The sequence below is a fragment of the Leopardus geoffroyi genome, chromosome C1 (genome assembly GCF_018350155.1).
Source record: "Leopardus geoffroyi isolate Oge1 chromosome C1, O.geoffroyi_Oge1_pat1.0, whole genome shotgun sequence".
In the NCBI taxonomy this organism is placed as follows: Eukaryota; Metazoa; Chordata; class Mammalia; order Carnivora; family Felidae; genus Leopardus; species Leopardus geoffroyi.
This window is the reverse complement of record NC_059328.1, coordinates 42,586,124-42,602,259: the sequence shown is the minus strand read 5'-3', so window position 1 is coordinate 42,602,259 and position 16,136 is coordinate 42,586,124. Positions and strand designations below refer to the sequence as shown.

Here is a 16,136-nt window from a genome sequence, read left to right as displayed (position 1 = left end):
CTATGGTATATGCTATAGAGAAAAAAGGAGTAAACAGGTAAAAAGGATAGGAAATGTTGAATTTTAGGTACGGTAACTAGGAAAAGCCTCACTGAAACTTTTAAGGAAGTAAGAGAGCTGGCCATGTGGATATCTAGGGGAAAAGCATTCCAGGCAGAGGGAAAGGTAGATACAAGGACCCTGAATAGGGAGTATTTCTGGAGGTTTTGAGAAATAGCATGGAAGCCAGTGAGGCCAGAACAGAGAGAACAACAAGAAGTGTAGTACCAAGAGATGAAGTCATTAAAAAAAAAAAAAATGTAATTAATTAATTAATTAATTAATTAATTTAAAAAATTTTTAAAAAGAGATGAGGTCAGAGGTAACAGGGGGACCAGATCTTAGTCTTTGTAAAGAATTAGCTTTTATTCCAGATGAGATGGAAAGCCATAGAAAGATCCTAAGCAGAGATATGACATGAACTGACTTATATTTTTAATAGGATTATCCTATTAGCTGTGTTTAAAATGAACTTCAAGAGGGCAAAGAAAGAAGCAAAGAGAACAGTTCAGAGGCTACCACATGATTCAGGACAGAAATCACTTTTAGCCCAGTCCAAGTGGTAGAAATGGAAGTAATGAGAAATGGTTGAATTCTAGATATATTTTGAAGATAACTGGCTTTGTCAAAGGACTGAATGTGGGGTGTGAGACAGGAGAGAAATCAGGACACGACCACAGAATATATCTGATTATCTTACCCACAATTTCATCTTTCAAGACTCAGCTCATATATCACTTCCTATGAGAAGCTTTCCTTGACAAGTTTATCATTGCCTTCTCACTGCTCCTTAGCATTTGTTTGTAACTCTGTCAGAGAGCTGTGGTTATCTGTAGCCTCACCTGTTCCTTGGGGTAAAGGACCATATCCTATTTAGCCCTCTTTACCAAGAACTCATTACAGAGCTTTACACACAGTGTTTCATACATGCTGGCTGAATTATAGTGATATAAAGTACTCCTCTGCAAATTCCATCAAATTTACTGTTGCCTCCTGTCTATTCCCAAGGCCATCTCTGATTGTTTTATGATAGATTCCTAATGGGCCATTCTGCCTCCATTGTTTTCCCTTCAATTTGTGTCTACACATCTGTAATACATAAATCTGTCAGAAAACTTAGTTATGATGTCACTCCTGTATTCACAGTATTTTTGGACTCTAACAATGGGCCCATACTTTCACATCTTTTTTCCTGCCTACCCTATGCTTACTGCTTGTTAGTCCCCAAACATGCCCTAGTTATGAGTTAAGATAGCTTGATAGTTAACAGCACAGATTCTGAACTTCCTTGCATTTTGGGGTTTGAATTTTAGTTCTACCTAATGTTGCTGATATAATAAAATAAACTCTTTTACCATGTGAAGCAATGCCATAAAGTCATTAAGCATATCACACACACTGAATTCAGTCTGGATTCAAGTATCATTTCTACCACTTACTAACTTTGGGAACCTAGGGCAATTTCCTTAATCGCTATGAACTTCTATTTTTTTCACCTGCAAAATGATAAGATCTATTCTATAGGATTGTTGTGAGGATTAAACGATACTACACATAAAGCTTAAGATTTAGTATAGAACTTGGCACATACCAAGCTTTTGATAAAGGTCATTTTTTACTGGTATTATCATCAACTTCTTCTGTGCCTTTATTTGTGCAGTTCCCACAACATAAAACAATCAATTCAACCAGCTCTCATCTTCAAAGCAACACAGCATGGATGTAAAAAGTAGAGGTTCTGGAGCCATTCTGGATTTAAAATCTAAATTCTGCTACTTGCTATCTTATCACCTTAAGAAAGCTACTAAACCTCTCTATGCCTCTGTTTCTTCATCTATAAAATTAAGATTACAAAAGTAACGATTTCACAAGACTGCTTGTAAGGACTGAATAAGCATAAGTAAAACATTTAGCATAGCATCTGGCAATAGGAAGTGCTTTATACAGGTTAGTTGTTATCTTTATGATCTCAAATGCCATCACTAACATGAAATCTTTAATGATCACCAATCAGATGAAATCTTTCCCTCCTCGTTTGGGGGCCCAATGCATTCTGTCATCTTCTTCTATGAAAAATTCTGTCTTCTGTTATACTCATTTTTCATTCATTCATCCACCAAACATCCACTTAAGCACTAGAGACAAAGAGATTAACCAATCACAATCTCTGACCACAAAGAAGCTCAAATCTAGCAGAGTGCATTGGCTAGAGCAGAGGTAAGTAAACTGTAGCCTACATATAGTGATTTTAATAGCTGTGGGTCGAGCTGCCTGTTTTCTAAAGTTTTACTGAAACATAGTAAAATCCCCATTTTTTATATATTGTCTATGACTGCTTTGGAGGTACACTGGCAGAGTTAAGTAGTTCCAACAGAGACCCTATGGCTCATAAGCCCAAAATATTATTTGCTGCCCCTTTAAAAAAATTTGCCAAATCTTCGGTTAGTTGATACTTTTCTTTTAGGAGAGTGACTATGTCCTTCCTAGAGATGACTTCGTGTAATCAGTACAGATCCTCAATATTTATAAAATAAAATTAGTAATCTACATGAGATAACTGTTGTTATATTTTTATCCAAACTATTTATTTGAAATAGTAAATGGAACACCTCATTCCTCAGCTGTGCCAGATAACAGTGTACTGTTACCTGAATAAAAGTAAATCACAGTAAAATTGCTGCTTGAGATATACACTTTTCATAAAACCATAAGATATATTTTTTCAAAATACCACCATTAAAAAATTATATTTAAAATACTAAGATGACAAAAAAAATCGCCTTTTTAGCTCTCAAATCACAGTATCCTAGAAAACAAGGGAATCGTTTATACTTATTTGAATCCAACTATCTAACCTCCCTTAACCTCTGGTTAAGAAGTTTCTTCTATAACTCAGTATCAAATAACAGTAATAATAAGAGATATGATACAGAGAAAAGAACACTGGACCTAGAACTAGAAGACTTGAGTCTTTCTAGCCTTGTAGTCACTAGACACAAAACTCTGATCAAGACATGGAATCTAAATGCCTCGGTTTCTTCAGCCTACAATATTGTGTGGATATTCTAAAAACCATAATATAAAAATATACATTTTTAAGCAAAGGGCTATGAAAACAGGGGCCAAGCTGCTATCAGGAATGTCAAAGTACTAAATTAGAGAAAGTAGAGTTAGCATTTCATAAGTTAATGCACAATCCCATCCACTTAATTAACTGTACACCAAGGATATCCCAACTGGTAAGAAATGGCCCAAGACAGATTTTGCCCCATTTTAAGTTCTAGGGTATCACTTGCCTGTTGAATGGAACATCTTGAAGGATCCGGTCACTGCAAAGTGAAAGGAGGCAATTCTTCTGTAACTAAAGAACCAAAGGGAGAAAAAAATTCCTGAATGAAATATTGCTTTGTTATTTTTTAACCAGGGGTACCGTTTATAAAAAAAAAGGTGGCTGATGAAATACCAATGATTTCTTACAACTTTTATTCTGCCCACCTATTGTTGAAAGACTAACTTCCACTGGACCCATACAAGTTTACTTGCACATTTTTTTTTTTTTTTTTTGTCTCCATTAGACAAGATAGGATAATAAACAGAATTAATACCAGCTAATCTCCTTCCCTTCTGGTGGCCTTTGGGTGGATCTTGCTTTTTCCTCTGTCCACCTGGCTTCCAGAGGCCACAAAAGCCAAAGCCTAAAGTTCATCCAATTTGGCAACTGCCCTCAATGAGGGAAGCTATCTTTAATGATTTACTCACCAATCTGGGTTGTCATTTTTACTTGGTTTTTCACCTCTGAGTATTTTTTTAACATAATTTTTTTTAATGTTTATTTATTTTTGACAGAGATAGAGAGGTAGCATGAACAGAGGAGGGCAGAGAGAGAGGGAGACAGAGGATCCAAAGTGGGCTCTGCGCTGACTGCAGTGAGCCTGATGTGGGGCTTGAACTCACGAACTGTGAGATCATGACCTGAGCCAAAGTCAGACACTCAACTGACTGAGCCACTCAGGCACCCCAACCTCTGAGTATTTTTTATTAATTTATCAACTGCCTGCTAAATTTTAATTAAAAATATAAGGGTACCTGGGTGGCTCATTTGGTTGAGCATCTGACTGTTGATTTCAGCTCGTCATGATCTCACGATTCATGAGACTGAGTCCTGCATGCTAATGGGAGTGAAGCCTGCTTATGATTCCCTCCCCTCTCACCCTGCCCTCCCCCTGCATATATGCACATATGCTCTCTCTCTCCCAAATTAAATTTAAAAAAATTTTTTAGTATAATTCAAGCAACATTTTTAGTTTTCATCCTGAGGACAGGACAGGTTATGTAGTCTACCATACTGCTAGAAACAGAATATCCACGTCTTATTCGTTTCTGTATCCCAGTACTTGATAGTGCCTGGCCCAGAACAAATAGGCTATGGCTGTTTGCTGAAATTATCACAAACTCAAGATTGAGGTGGAAGATGTGTTTTTTTATGGTTTGCACTATTTCCCTCAACATTTGGATTTAAATACTTTTAGGCAGGGAATGCACTCTTTAGTTTTCTACTTTTCTGTTGTCCTACACTCAGTCATACCATAAATTTATTACTTTACAGCCTGTAAAGGCATTTGAAATTCTAGTCTTGGTCTACTAAATCGAACTTTATGGAGATAAGGAGGAGGGTAGGGGATACTAAAAGGACTACTTGATTAGGAATTCCCACATGCTTACCTGCTGGTGATTGGGAAAATGTTCCATGGCTTTGAGCAGCAAATGGGTCACATCGGCCAGCAGTCGGACAGGCATTCCTGCAGCAAGATCTTGCTTAGTTAAGTTAAATACACAGGCGCTTGCAGCAAGTTGTACTGGCAAATTCATAGGGTGGTTTCTCATCCCAGTAACCACAAGCTGGAAAAAAAAATTAGTTCTTTTTATTTACAGTATAAATACAAGCCCTCTTAACATAGCATCATTACTTTGTTATCTATGATAATTTCTATGATGTCTTATCTTTTTTATCCTCAAGTGCAAAGAGCCAAGGGCATAGTAGTCACTCATCAACACGTAGTTCCTGCCTACCTGGTTCAGGAAGGTATCAAGTTGTTCATGTTGAGGTATTTTTCTGTTGGGCTAATAAATTTTCTCTATTCAGATAACTCATCTTTGTATTTTTCAGACATAGTACAGTGCCTATTATACACTAAGCACTAAATAAATTTTTACTGACTTTAGAGTAAACAAGTGGCAAACTTTTCATTTTCAAATCCCGACATTCAGTTCCTTGAGGACACTGCTAAAGTTACAGTACCATAAAATCCATTCACTTCCCTCTGGGCCTAGATAACCACTTCTCATCTTTTCCTCTCTCCTCAATCCTCCCAATCTTCACTATCAGCTGAAGACCTTGCTTCCAATTACACTGAGAAAATGAAAACATTCAGAGAAGACTTTGGGATTCTCACTACCACATGTATCCCCTTTACCAGTATACAAACACCCAAATGCTGCCTTCCTGCCTACTACCATAAAGGATCTTTTGGGCTCATCTCTGAAAGTAGGCCCTGCACTTATATGCTAGATCTTTCCCTTCTTGTTTACTCAAGGACATTGCTCCAGCTCTTCTTCCCTCCCCTATATCAATTTTTCATTCTGTACTGGATCATTCATATTAGCATAGGACAAACAAGCTATTTTTCTCCCATCTTAAAAAAGAAAAAAAAAACCTTCTTCGGTTAACTATCATCTTTTTCCTTTGCGCTCTTTTGCAGCTAAATTCCTTAAAAGAATTGTCTATATTCTTTTAAATTTCTCTGTACCATTCCCTGAATCAATGAATAAGTATTTTAGATGAGGACTAGAGGTCCTTTGTTGCTCAGGTTCATAGTAACCAAAACCAAAAAAAGATAGTTCATATACCAAGTACCAATATCCTCTGGTATATATGGAGGGGATGACAGGTGTTGGGGATAATAGCATCTCAGTGATTGAAATGTTAAGCACCCCATTCTCAAAATTTAAGGTAACTGGCTGGTTAAGTCATTTTTGGCTCTGCCACTAACTTACTGTTACATTATTTAATCTCACAGACCCTCAGTTACACAATCTGTAAAATAAGAGATAAAACTTTTCTCTTGGGATTATTGTGCCCACTAAATGAGGCATCAAATATAATACAGTCCTATATTCACTGGCTTCAAATGTGTAAAAGAATTATCTTTGGGGATTATAAAAATGGAGATTCCTGTCCTCATCCAGCCCTATTGAATCTAAATTCCTTGGAGTGGGGTTCACAAATATACTTTTATTATTTTTTTATTTAAAATTTTGTTTTTATTTTTACAAATATGCTTTTAAAATAAACAATATCCCAGACTTCTGGTGGACAAAGGACCACATTCTTTTTTTTTTTTTTTAATTTTTTTAACATTTATTTATTATTGAGAGACAGAGACACAGAGCTTGAGCAGGGGAGAGGTAGAGAGAGGGGGAGACACAGAATCTGAAGTAGGCTCCAGGCTCTGAGCTGTCAGCACAGAGCCTGACACGGGGCTCGAACTCACAAACTGTGAGATCATGACCTAAGCCGAAGTCGGTCGCTTAACCAACTGAGCCACCCAGGCGCCCCCAAAGGACCACATTCTAACAAACACTGCCCTATGCTATCAACTAAAATTAAGAATCTTCCTTTCTTCCTTTCTTGGGGCACCTGGATGGCTCGGTCAGTTAAGCATCCAACTCTTTTTTTTTTTTTTTTTAATGTTTATTTATTCTTTGAGAGAGAGAGAGAGAGAGAGAGAGAGCATGAGCAGGGAAGGGACAGAGAGGGGGAGACACAGAATGTGAAGCAGGCTCCAGGCTCTGAATTGTCAGCATACAGCCCGACGCAGGGCTCAAACTCATGAACTGTGAGATCATGACCTGGGCCGAAGTCGGACACTTAACTGACTGAGCCACCCAGGTGCCCCAAGCATACGACTCTTGATTTCAGCTCAGGTCATGATCTCCCGGTCATGGGATCAAGCCCCAAGTTTGACTACACACTGTGCCTGGAGCCTACTTAAAAAAAAAAAACATACTTTCTTGGCCTTCAAAAGCTGTCTTGGTTAAGAGATTTTAATTGAGGAATAACATGAATTAATTATGAAAGCACAGGTGGTTAATAAGTGTCATGGAAAGATGCCTTATGGAATTCCAATATTGTATTTCTTTAAAAAGTCTATATGGAAGCAATACAATGCAGTATTGTAATTCTAGTGTTATAATTCAATTTTCTACTATAGATGGTGAAAAAAATAACACACTGGTCACTGGTTTTAGGTAGTTAAATATGAGGTGGAAGGCAATGATGTTGCTTAATGAGACTACTATAATACCTCAAAAACTTTATGCAACTATTTTCTCTCTCATTTATGGTTAAAAATTAAAATCATACATCATCAATCCCATTACCCACCCCACCCCCCAAAGTCCAAAGATTAAATGCAAATTTTCACTATTTTCTTCACAAAACCATCATCTATATCAAGGGAGATAATTTCAAAATGTTCATGTTCCTTATTCTTACCTTTAAAATTTCTGGCTTTGTTTTTTCCATCACATGAGTCAGGCTAAAAAGGTGAAATAGGGCTTCCCGGACAAAGAATGCCCGTTCACTGTACCGCTTCAATGCTTCTGCAATCTGAGTTTCATTGGCTTCTCCAGACACCTTTGAACATAGCCAGAAGATTAGTTTTTAGGATTTTTTCAACCCTCTAACTTTCTAAACATCATTTGCATAGATGGCACCCAGGATAACTATGTAAGGCCTGAAACAAATGGGAATGATTACTTTCCAAACTACCCAGGATAGTCATCCTGTGAAGGTGGACATATGCTAAAGAGATGTTAGATAGGCTTAGACCCCCCTATAAGCCTATGGGTAAGATTTTCTATAGTGCACCTAAAGTAAATCCTAAGATATTTAACACTATTTTTTTTTTTTTTTTTTTTTTTAAATTTTTTTTTTTTTTCAACGTTTATTTATTTTTGGGACAGAGAGAGACAGAGCATGAACGGGGGAGGGGCAGAGAGAGAGGGAGACACAGAATCGGAAACAGGCTCCAGGCTCTGAGCCATCAGCTCAGAGCCCGACGCGGGGCTCGAACTCCCGGACCGCGAGATCGTGACCTGGCTGAAGTCGGACGCCTAACCGACTGCGCCACCCAGGCGCCCCTTAACACTATTTATAAACCCTTATCACGTGATTAGATTCTTATCTCTCCATTAAAGTAACCCCTTAACTTCCCTAACTCAATGTTAAAGCTACACTGGCCTTTTTTCTCTGATCTTTTAATTTTTTATTTTTAATGTTTATTCATTTTTGAGAGAGATTTAAAAAAGCATGATCTCACGGTTTGTGAGTTCGAGCCCCGCATCGGACTCTGTGCTGACAGCTGGGAGTCTGGAGCCTACTTCAGATTCTGTGTCTCCCTTTCTTTCTGCCCCTTTCCCATTCATATTCTGTCTCTCTCTTTCTCAAAAAATGAATAAAACATTTAAAAAATTGAAAAAACAAAGCAAGGACATATTATTCAAGTCAGGAAAGAGGTTACTTTTGTGGAGAAAGAGGGAGCTGTGATCTAGATGGGGCACACAGAACTTCAGGGTAGCTGAAAAGTTCTATTTATTAACCTGAGTAATGTCCTCAAGTGTGTTCACCTTATTTGCACCTTCTTAAGCTACACATTTGTTATTTATGGTCTTGACATCTGTCTTATTCACATTAAGGTAAAAAAAAAAAAAAAAAAGCAAAAACAACCTCTATCTGTCATTCAAGGAGCTAATCTCTTTAAGTTGGAAGATAGACTACAGGACAGATGTGTGCCAATTGACACAAGAGCACATATTAAGCATTTATAAGACTGTAGAAATAACAAGGGAAGTTTTTTTACAAATTCTTTTTAAACTATGTAAAATATACACACATACATATTGGTCTTGATTATGTACTCACATATATAAATGGTTATTGAATAATGAAAAATTTCTAAGTGTTCAGTTCTTTTTGAATCATCCTAAACTTTTTCTTAGATTTTCTTAGATTTAGAAAGACATTAAAATATTATGTGAAATAAAAAGGATTATAAGCAGGAAAATGTAGAAAATGTATAACAATGATTTCAGTAATACTTGATTTACTCACATCTGGTTGATTCAACTACTTTTTAATATCTATATGAAATACAGCCTCAAGTTATCTTTGAATGTAAAATTAAAGAATTTTTGTTATTGGGAATTAAATACTCTAAACAAATTTCGCTGCATGTATGTTTTATTCAGTGATCAATACTTCTCTAGCCAGTGATAAACCTTCAAATCAAGTAGTCTGGCTCCTCAAACTATAAGCATCTTCAGTTAAGTCAAGTTCATATGCTAGATGATAAAAAACAAGTATCTGTATGTATTAGTTTCTCAAACAAATTAATTAATTAATTAATTTAAGGTGTGTGTTTGTATGTCAAGAGTGCCAGCCAGGGATGGGGGGGAGGGGCAGGGGGCAAAGAGAGAGGGACACCAAGAATCCCAAGCAGGCTGATAGGAGCTCAATCTCACCAACCATGAGACCATGACCTGAGCCAAAATCAAGAGCCAGACATTTAAATGACTGAGCCACCCAGGTTAAAACAGAGAAAATGTCCTCAACCACTAAATTAAGCCTTGTTAATATTTAATATACTGAGTAAAATTAAAATTTATATTCTAAGGAAAATTTTCCTTTTCTTTCCTTTTTTGTTCTTAAATGTTTATTTATTTTGAGAGAGAAAAAGCAAGCAGGGGAGAGACAGAGAAAAAGGGAGAAAGAGAATCCCAAGCAGGTTCCATGTTGTCAGCACAGAGACTGATGCGGGGCTTGATCTCACAGCCGTGAGATTATGACTTGAGTGGATTTCAAGAGTCCGGACACTTAACAGACTAAGACAACCAGGAGCCCCTAAGGAAAAATTTTCTTATAGCACTCTGTATATAACTCTATTATAGCATCTTCCACACTGAATTAAAGCTATTTTAAAATTTATCTGTATCCTCTCCACTAGAATAGAATTCCTCGAGGGCAGGGGCACTAACTCAGACATCTTTAAAAAGTACTCAGTAGGAGACTGTCTTTGAAGCTGTCCCTGAATTTACAACTGAGAGAACACGGCAGCCCAGAACGGCAGCCCAGAACGCCAGGAGGGGAGATTGATGCTGTGGGAGAAAGGGGTTCATTATGGCAGATGACCTAAAGTGATTCCTGTATAAAAAATTACCAAGTTCAGAGAGCCTTGGTGACTCAGTGGTTAAATGTCTGACTTCAGCTCAGGTCTTGATCTCGTGGTTGACATCAGGCTCTCTGCTGTCAGTACAGAGCCTGCTTTGGATCCTCTGTCTCCTTCTCTCTTTAACCCTCCTCTATTTTCTCTCTCTGTCTAAAAAATAAATAAACATTAAAAATAAATAAATAAATAAATAAATAAATAAATAAATAAATAGGGGTGCCTGGGTGGCTCTATTAAGTGTCTGACTCCTGATATCAGCTCAGGTCATGATTGATTTCATGGCTTTGAGATAGAGCCACTCATCTCATTTTGGGATTCTCTTTCTCCCTCTCTCTCTGCCCCTTCCCCACTCTTTTTCTCAAAATAAATAAACTTAATTAAAAAAAAAATTACCAAGTTCTGGAGCCTGGAGGTACAAGATCGAGGTGCCAGCATGGTTGGATTCTCGTGAAGGCCCTTTTTTGAGTTACAGATTACAGACTTCTCATATCTTCATATGGTAGAAGGAGGGCTAGCTAGCTCTCTAGCCTTAAATAAGGGCACTATTCCCATTTATGAGGGCTCTACCCCATGGCCTAATTACCTCCCAAAGGGCCCACCTCCAAATACCACCACAATGGGATTAAGGTTTCAATATATCAATTTTGGGGGTGACACATTCAATCCATTACAAACATATACATACATGTGCCTGTACTTGTTATTACATAAGTTGCTTCCTGTATGCTCTATTCAAAATTGTGTGTTTTTCACTTAACAATATACTTTTGAGATCAGTCCTTCCCAGTACATATAAAGAGCTGTTTGGGGTTTTTAATAAATAAATAAATAAATAAATAAATAAATAAATAAATAAATAAAAGTACTTAGTAAATGTTTTTTGAAATGGACCAATTCTTCTGCCTAAAAACTTATATACATCTTCACTGAATGTTGATTATTACAGTTCAATATAGGGGTCTTAGTTCAAGGGAGAAGTCTAGCATATAGATTTAAGGACCAAGAAAAGGAACACTCTAATATTTAGAAACCTGGGAGAGGAAGAAGAGTTTTTTACAAAAACAAGACAAGAGTGATACCCAGGAAGCTGAGTAAAAATAAGTATTTCAAGGAGGATAACATCAGGGGCTCCTGGGTGGCTCAGTCAGTTAAGCGTCTGACTTTGGCTCAGGTCATGATCTCGCGGTTCGTGGGTTCGAGCCCCACGTCGGACTCTGTGCTGACAGCCCAGAGTCTGAAGCTTGCTTCGGATTCTGTGTCTCCCTCTCTCTCTCTCTGTGCCCCTCCCCCATTCACATTCTGTCTCTCTCTCTCTCTCTCTCAAAAAATAAACATTAAAAAAAAAAAGGAGCATAACATCAACTGTGACAAATACCACCTTAGATCAAATAAGATAAAGACTAAGAACTAATACTTGATTTAGCACATTTCCAGTGATTCTCAGGGATTGGGAACCACAGCATGCTAGATTACCCCAAAGTCTGGGAATGAGATGGCCAACAAATCCTAGTTGTGGAGGGGCACCTGGGTGGCTTAGTTGGTTGAGTGTCCAACTCTTGATTTCAGCTCACGTCATGATCCCACAGTTGTGAGATCAAGCCCCATGTCAGGCTCCATGCATGTGGAGTCTGCTTAAGATTCTCTCTTTCACCCTTTGTCCCTCTTCCCCATTCATGCTTTCTTTCTAAGAAGAGAAGAGAAGAGAAGAGAAGAGAAGAGAAGAGAAGAGAAGAGAAAAGAAAAGAAAAGAAAAGAAAGGAAAATAAAAGAAAAAAGAAAAGATGGTAGTTGTGGAAAAATGGAAGATTCAGGAAGCTGATGGTGACAGGAGAGCAAATTTGGTGGGGAAATACTGACGACAGAAATTCTATGGTAAGTAGGAAAAACTTAAGATTCTCAAATACAGACAAGGAGATGTAGTGGAAAGGACACATACTTTGGCATCAAATAGTCCAACACAAAGGCAGACTCTAGTATCAGTTGGTTGTAACCCTTAAAGCCATTCCCTCTCACTGAGGGCAATAATACCTCTCTCAGAGAGTCAAGAAATCCAACTAAGTAATATACATGAAAGTGTGATAAACAAACCACTTGTTCTTATAACCACCAACTCAGAGTACCACATAATGCCTCATAAGGAATACTGGAGAGTCACAGTGTTTCTATTTCTTACCTTCTTTAGTGTGGCCTAAAAAACTGAGGCACGTAAAGCCAAAAAGCCAACCTCAACTAATTTAAAGCATCATACTACTAAGACAATCATTTCAGACAAGTTTTTCATCAACTTTGCTTAACTGGGCGATTTAAAAAAAAAAATTTAAGTCTTTTAAATTTATTTTGAGAGAGACAGAGACAGTGCAAGTAGGGGAGGGGAAGAGAAAGAGGAGAGAGAGAATCCCAAGCAGGCTCCGCCCTGTCAGCACGCAGCCTGACACAGGGCTTGTACTCAAGAAACAGTGAGATCATGACCTGAGCCGAAACCAAGAGTTGGACGCTTAATAGACTGAGCCACCCAGGTGTGCCCCTACACTGGACTATTTTTAAAAAAGAGATTTGGTAATCTCGGCTCTCCTTCCTTAACATGACTATTTTTCAGTTCTCAAATTAGTAAACAAATAACTTAAAAGGAACATCAATTTTTGAATATAGTTGAATAAAGGGCAAAAGTTCCAATGATCTCTTTAAGTATGTTTCTTTTTTTAAAATAATCTCTACACCCAATGTGGGGCTAGGCCTCATGACCCTGAGATCAAGAGTTGCATGCTCTCCCAATTAACCCAGCCAGGCGCCCCCCACCCCATGTTCTCCTTTTTTTTAAAAAAAAAAAATTATTTTAAAACGATTCTCAACTTTAGCTATATATTGCAATCACCTCGGGAGCTTTAAAAAAATACTGATGCCTGAGCCCCACTTCCCTGTGGTTCTGATTTAATTGTTAAAGCTCTACAAGTGATTTCTTTTAATCAAAAATTTTTTCCAGGGTTGCCTGGCTGTCGCAGTCAGAGTAGCAAGCGACTCTTGATCTCAGGGTTGTGAGTTTGAGCCCCACATTGGGTGTAGATTACTTAAATAAACAAAACTTAAATTTTTTTTCCAGCTTTATCAAGATATAATTGATATATATCACTGTATAAGTTTAAGGTGCACAACATGATCGTTTAATACATGTATATACTGTGAAATGATTACCATAAGGTTGGTTAACATGTCCATCATCTCACATAATTATACTCTAGATGATTTTAATTGTAGTCCAGGTTGAGAATTACTGCTTCAATGTTTACAGAGGTAGAAACTACACAATAATAGCAAATAAAGTAGGTGCTTCATATGGCCAAGATTTCAAAGCAATAACCGTTCTGTTTGTGAAATCAAACTTGTTTTCACAGAGGCATTATGGAATACAGATGTCCTACTAGCCTCAATTTTGCAACTTAGGCTGATTCACTGAAAAGACTGTTGGTTTTTAAAAAGAATTAGCAAAAATTTTACTGCTCTGGTATCACATCAGATCCTCTGGTAGGATTTTTGCCTTGAGAATATTATTTAGCTTAATGTACCAGGAACACATTCCTTCCATCCTTCAGGACACAGGTCAAGCTCACCTTTTCTGGGAAATTCTCCCTCAATTCTCAGCACACAGGGATTTCTTCTCTTCTAATTTTTGTCATTCTTTACTATCAGACCAATTTGCTAGGCAGCAATTTGTAACATTACAATAGTAATTTACATTTTTATATTTCCTTCATCAACAAGCCCTGTGCTAAACATCTGTCTTGTTCCATAACAAGTTGTTAAGTAAGGTCCTCACACTTCTTGTTGCCCTGAACCTGGCTTATGCGATCTTTCCAAGTCTGGCCCTGATGCCTACTTCTCCAGCCTTATCTCATTGCTTTATGACTTTCTACTGTTGCGTTCTAGCCACAGCGGCCTTCTTTAGTACCTTGGATGTACCAGGCTCCTTCCTATTACATATATTTACATATATTATTCTATCTAGAATGTCCTCTACCAACCTACTCATCCTTAAGATTTACACCTACTCGGAGTACCTGGGTGGCTCAGTCAGTTAAACATCCAACACTTGATTTTGGTTCAGGTCATGATCTCACAGTTCATGAGTTTAAGCCCCACATTGGGCTCTGTGCTGACCATTTGGAGCCTACTTGGGATTCTCTCCTTCTCTCTCTGCCCTTCCCCACTTACTTTCTCTCTCTCTCTCTCTCTCTCTCTCTCCCACCCTCCCTCCCTCCTTCCCCCCCCCCCCCAAATAAATAAACAAACTTTAGAGAAGGGGCACCTGGGTGGCTCAGTTGGTTAAGCATCTGACTTCAGCTCAGGTCTTGATCTCATAGTTCGTGGGTTCAAGCTCCATGTCAGGCTCTGTGCTGCCAGCTCAGAGCCTGGAGCCTGACTCAGATTCTTTGACTCCCTCTCTCTCTTGTCCCTCCCCTGCTTGCACTCTGTCTCTCTGTCACTCAAAAATAAACATTAAAAAAAATTTTTTTTAATTCTTTACAGAAGCCTAAATTAAATCAAGTTTGTTGAACATTCTCATACATAATACTGTGTATCTTCCAGATTCTTAGCACAATAAAGTTTAAAGCATATATATGTGTGTGTATATATAGTATATATAAAAATATATATATGTACGTGATATATATTTAAACATATATTTAAATGTGTATGTGTGTGTATATATACTTAAAGCACACACACACTGTTGGCATATGATATTTGATTGTCTGACTCCCTTACTAAATTACAAGCTCCATGAGGGCAAGATCACATCAGTCTGGTCTCACCATCAAATCCCCATGTCCAGCACAGTGCCTAGTGCATGGAGGCACATAAACATTGAATGAATAAAAAGAGTGACTCAAAATCATTTTTTACATTCTATTTTTTAAGGTCTAAATTTACAAATAACTTAAGAACTGAGATGTTCATAAGATGTTTACAACTAACTTTTCCTTCTCCTTTTTTGAGTCAATGCTGGTTACTCAAAAAAGATACCTTGCCATTTGGGTCACAGTATCCGCTTCTAGGCCATCCCTGACTCTGCTCCAGGTGGGATCAAAAGATGCTTCTGCTTAAGTAGTGTTGGCAGTAGGGGGAAAAAAATGGGGCTCTGGAATTAAACATAAATCCAGTTGTTGGTTCTAACTAACTATAAAATCATGTAGTTTCTATGAGTCTGTTTCTCATCTATAAAATGGGGGTGGGGGGAGCTAATACCTATCAATGTAAAGCATTTAGAGGATACAGTGTATATTAGAAAAATATTAGTTTTTCTTAAACTTGCCATTATTCTGTCCTTCAAGTTCTGACTCAGATACTATTTTTTCCATCAAGTCCCAGATTCTCCAGCTAGAAGAAATTTCTCCTACTCTTACATCAATTACACTGATCCTTGGCTTTACAGTTGTTGAGGATTGCACCATCACCATTCCTGTCAGACTTAGCTCCTTGGAGGCAGATCCTGTATCTTTTTCATCTTTCAATCCCAAGCTGTACCAAGCAGATGAATTTAAACTATTAGCCATGAAAAACCTTAAGAAAAGCAAAATTCCACCATTTCTACAGTAAAGATCTCCTTGGAGAACTTGACTTCCCAATGGATACCAATTCAACAAGGAGTTTTTTAAAGCAACCCATCAGAAATGGTATGTTTCAGTGGTTCAAAATATCTAAGCATTACCAGCATGAAAATGATCATTTATCCAGGGCCTACTAGGACTTGCACTTTACATATATGACTATTAATTTTCAGAGGAATTCTGTAAGAATATCTGTTTTACAAATAAA

At 37.6% G+C, this 16,136-nt stretch overlaps 1 protein-coding gene across 1 annotated transcript in view; it reads right to left on the bottom strand.

Moving 5' to 3' along the window:
- Positions 1–16,136, bottom strand: part of ZYG11B (zyg-11 family member B, cell cycle regulator) — a 93,418-nt gene that overhangs the window by 38,683 nt on the left and 38,599 nt on the right. The window contains exons 4-6 of the mRNA XM_045477420.1: positions 7,595–7,735; positions 4,762–4,938; positions 3,336–3,400 (exon numbers count right to left, since the gene is read on the bottom strand). Coding sequence (XP_045333376.1) covers positions 3,336–3,400; positions 4,762–4,938; positions 7,595–7,735 — 383 coding nt within the window. The remainder of the gene's footprint in view (positions 1–3,335; positions 3,401–4,761; positions 4,939–7,594; positions 7,736–16,136) is intronic.